This window comes from Glycine max, chromosome 9 (genome assembly GCF_000004515.6).
Source record: "Glycine max cultivar Williams 82 chromosome 9, Glycine_max_v4.0, whole genome shotgun sequence".
Classification (NCBI taxonomy): Eukaryota; Viridiplantae; Streptophyta; class Magnoliopsida; order Fabales; family Fabaceae; genus Glycine; species Glycine max.
Window position 1 is genome coordinate 37257171 of NC_038245.2, and position 3821 is coordinate 37260991.

Below are 3821 nucleotides of genomic sequence, written 5' to 3' on the forward strand. Positions count from 1 at the left end.
TTCAGATCATGGTTAGAACACGAGGTTTAGGTCGTGCGTTAGGAGCTGGTAGAGGTAGAGGCATTAGTGAGGATACGCATGAGGTTGATGTTCCTCTGCATCGCAGACTTACTGCTTCAGCACGTAGGCAACGGGTTCGTCTGCGTGAGGACGTGACAGAGAGACATGAGGATGTGCCTCAGTTGCATGAGGATGTTCCTCATGTGTCTGATGCCACCCAAGAGATGACAGGCGCCGCCGATGCTGTTCAGACAGAGGGAGTGGCTACTGATGGGAGCTTGGGGTCACCTGCTGCAGATGAGGGTTTCCTCGGTGGACCACGCGACCCATCGATTTTGACCGATTTTGCCGAGCATGTCGCACACAACATCTGGAGTGGACAGGTACGAAGTTTTTAATGTTGACTAATTACATAAAAATTATTTGTAGTTGGATTGTTTTTTATATACACGTTATTATAAATTGTTATTCAATTTAGGAACGACCCGATCTGAAGTTGGTCTCCCACGGTAGAAAAGTAGATAAAATTGGGAGACCAGCGCCTGAGATCGAAGGGTTGATTGCTGGCACCGGATTGAGTCCACTGATCAGGTGTTCTGTTATCACCACTGATCCTGGACTCATATCCGCCTTCGTCGAGAGGTGACATTGCGAGACTAGCACGTTCCACTTGCCAGTAGGCGAGTTGACGATCACGTTGGATGATGTGGCGTCACTCCTACACCTTCCCATCACTGGCGCGCTACATACGTTCGAGCCGCTTGTTACTTCAGACGCCATTGGTCTACTGACGGAGCTTCTTGAGGTCAGTCATGAGGAGGCTACATTTGAGACCTGACAGGCTAGTGGGCCTCATGTCCGGTTGGGGTGGCTTCGGGACTTGTATCAAAGCCAGTGCAGGACCAGACGATGGGTTGTTGCAGCTTGCACGTATCTGCTCCACTTGGTGGGCTGTACTCTTTTCGCCAACAAGAGTTCAACCCATGTACATGTCGTGCACCTGAAGGCTTTCAGGGACCTGGCCCAGGCAAGGGGATTTGCCTGGGGAGCGACTACATTAGTCCACATGTACGACCATCTGAATGACGCGTCGCAGGCCTCTACACGACAGCTGGGCGGTTATATTACACTTCTCCAGGTACGTATTATCACTGATAATTTAAATTGAAGTAGCATTGAATCTAATTTTTTTGTAATGATGCTGACTATGTGTTTGTAGTGCTGGATATACGAGCACTTTCCTATAGTGCATACATCCGTCGTCCATGATGCTTATGATGACGGGAGCCCACGGGCCTGCAGGTGGCTTACGGGTAAGGCTCATATGACGGGGATCAAGGGAGTTCCGTATCGGAGACGTTTGGATGCCCTGAATGTGACTGACGTGTGCTGGATGCCCTATGGTGAGCACCGGGGAGTCAGGGCCTTTGACTTGATATCGTCGTACACCGGCCAGCTCAGATAAGGTCAAATTGTGGTGTACGTTCAACCTGAGCAGGTTCTTTGACGGGTGATGATATAGATGACCGGTGGCTGCATTTTTCAGACCATTTGGTGCCTTCAGGGGAGCTCTGTGTAGTTCCTGGACAGGTGGCGCCAGACTACATGAAGTGGTTTTTTCGGATATCGCACCCATTCATCACGTGGACCGAGGAGACTGCTACACCGAGACATCCGCCTCCCCCTCATCATGAGGAGTTCGTCGAGCCACCCATCCCCGAGGTTTTAGTCGCGATCAATCTCCCTACGCATTCAGTGGTAAGCATAACTTCTGTAGTTTTTCATAATTTAAATTTTTTTAAAATGTGATAATGACTTTGTTATTTTGACTGTGACAGGTTCACTGGGAAGGATGTCAGGGGATGGCTTAGGATTTAGGAGCGATTGCTGAGGATTTGGAGCGGGTCATCAACCTCAGGATGGTCATTGAGGGCACTGACTTACATGACATCATGACTCGTTGTCTGAGGAGAGCTAGAGGTGACACCGCATATGAAAGTCTTAGGCCGCGCCAGAGACGCCGCATAGATTAGGATTTATATTTTTATTGTACTTAAATTATTAATTTTTGTATTTGTTTATGTATGTCATAAAACACATTTACTTACATTATTTATGATTTTTGTTTGTCTCTCTATAAATATATGGTTTGAAATTTAAATATAAACCACACACATGAGTCACATTTATAATGGCATTTGAATATATAAAATAAAGAAGATAAAATAATTTGTAATTTAAATGTTAACATTTATAACTATTCTGAAATTATATATTTTAACCATATATATACGTACACTAAAGAATAAAAAAAATTGGTTTTGTGCCTTTTAGAAACATGCCTAAGTATCCCTGTTCGGGCTTTTTTTAAAATTATGTGGGAGCCGCTTGAGACTGTCCAGGGCCGCTATTTGGAATGTTTGCATGTTAAGGAACCCAAAAAAAATAAAAGCAGTGCCCCGTTCCATCGAATCGCACCTCAAACGGAGGCACCAAAAATAAAAAAAGTTGGTTTTCGGCCTATTAGAAACATATAACTAGCATTCAGTTCAACACAAATATAACAATTTGACACAGTAACACTTGTTCACGGAACAATTGATTAATTACATGAACATAAATCCAATGTACATATACATACATAAATATTACAAGTTCAGTGTCCGCTTAGGTCTACATGCGTTGTATTAATTGTCATTAGGCTTAAGTATTGCTGCATTCTACCTACATATGTAGTTGGCCATTGTTTTGCCTCCGGATACGCATTGCTTGACCACAACAACGCTATAGGCGGTAAGGGAGAACGATCTTTCAGAAAAACCTGTTGTAAGTGAAATTACAATAATAAGTTAAATAAACAAACCAACACATTCAATAATTGAAATTATTTAAGTAAACGAATTTTCAATGGACCTGAACAAAATGACTGCCATACACATGACCGACGCATATTATGCGGTGCGTAGCAGAATCGGCCGGTGGTCGACTTCTGAGAGGAAAAAATGTGAGGCTCTGTTGCCGTGACAATGATACAAGGATTACATTATATCTTGACGCAATTACATATCCCATATCCGTTATATCCATCCATTTGTCCATACTAACCTAAATCGCATAACAAATACACGTGTCAGTCATGTAAACATTACTTATGTAAATAAAAAGCATAAAACACATACCTTGGATAACCCATTCACGTGTAGGGACAACCTCAGCTATTCATATCTCTCAGTGCCACCAAAGATCTTTATGTAGTCTTGCGACCATTTGCCAAGTTCTTTAATCAATTCATTACGCATCATGGCCCAACACTCTTCTCCCATACCTAACAAAACGGAAACTGACCGATATCCACAATTACCATTCACTTTCACATCAACAACATCCTCAATGAAATCATGCATAAATGGTGGAAATTGATCCAACATGGGGATCATCCTTGCTGGCTTCGGTGGTGCAAAAGATGATGCACTGGGTCTGACTGAGGTGTTGTTGTTTTGAACCGACATGCATACTTGTTTCGAATGATGCTCTAATTTCAGTGTGCTTCAGCGTCATCATGTTGTTCATTGCATCCCAAACACTACAGAGGTCTTCAACGCTATTCTGTAATATCCTCTTCAAAGACCAATGAGCAGATTCAACCCTACATTTAAAACACACAACAGAGAAGACAAATTAATAACAATAATGTTCCAAACAATCATTAAAAGAAACTTGACTAATATAATAAAACATTTAAATACCTATTTGTTGTTGTGTTGCCTAGGTGCATCACCTTATTCGTCCAGGCCAAGATAAATTTCTCCTTGTGTGGGACA

General features: G+C 42.7%; 1 protein-coding gene across 1 annotated transcript; it reads left to right on the forward strand.

Annotated features, from left to right (window-relative positions):
• Nucleotides 1-1066: 1066 nt before the first annotated feature.
• On the forward strand, nucleotides 1067-1871 carry LOC102660692 (protein MAIN-LIKE 2-like). Its single transcript, XM_006588179.1, has 4 exons — nucleotides 1067-1138; nucleotides 1220-1403; nucleotides 1499-1758; nucleotides 1839-1871. The coding sequence occupies exons 1-4, from the start codon at nucleotides 1067-1069 to the stop codon at nucleotides 1869-1871; spliced, it is 549 nt and encodes a 182-aa protein (XP_006588242.1).
• Nucleotides 1872-3821: the final 1950 nt, after the last annotated feature.

What these genes read in the sequence shown, in the direction of transcription:
- LOC102660692 (XM_006588179.1), top strand. Translation starts at nt 1,067, where the DNA reads ATGTACGACCATCTGAATGACGCGTCGCAGGCCTCTACACGACAGCTG. An exon ending in GTTATATTACACTTCTCCAG is followed by an intron (nt 1,139 to 1,219) that starts GTACGTATTATC and finishes ATGTGTTTGTAG; the next exon opens with TGCTGGATATACGAGCACTT. An exon ending in ATCTCCCTACGCATTCAGTG is followed by an intron (nt 1,759 to 1,838) that starts GTAAGCATAACT and finishes TGACTGTGACAG; the next exon opens with GTTCACTGGGAAGGATGTCA.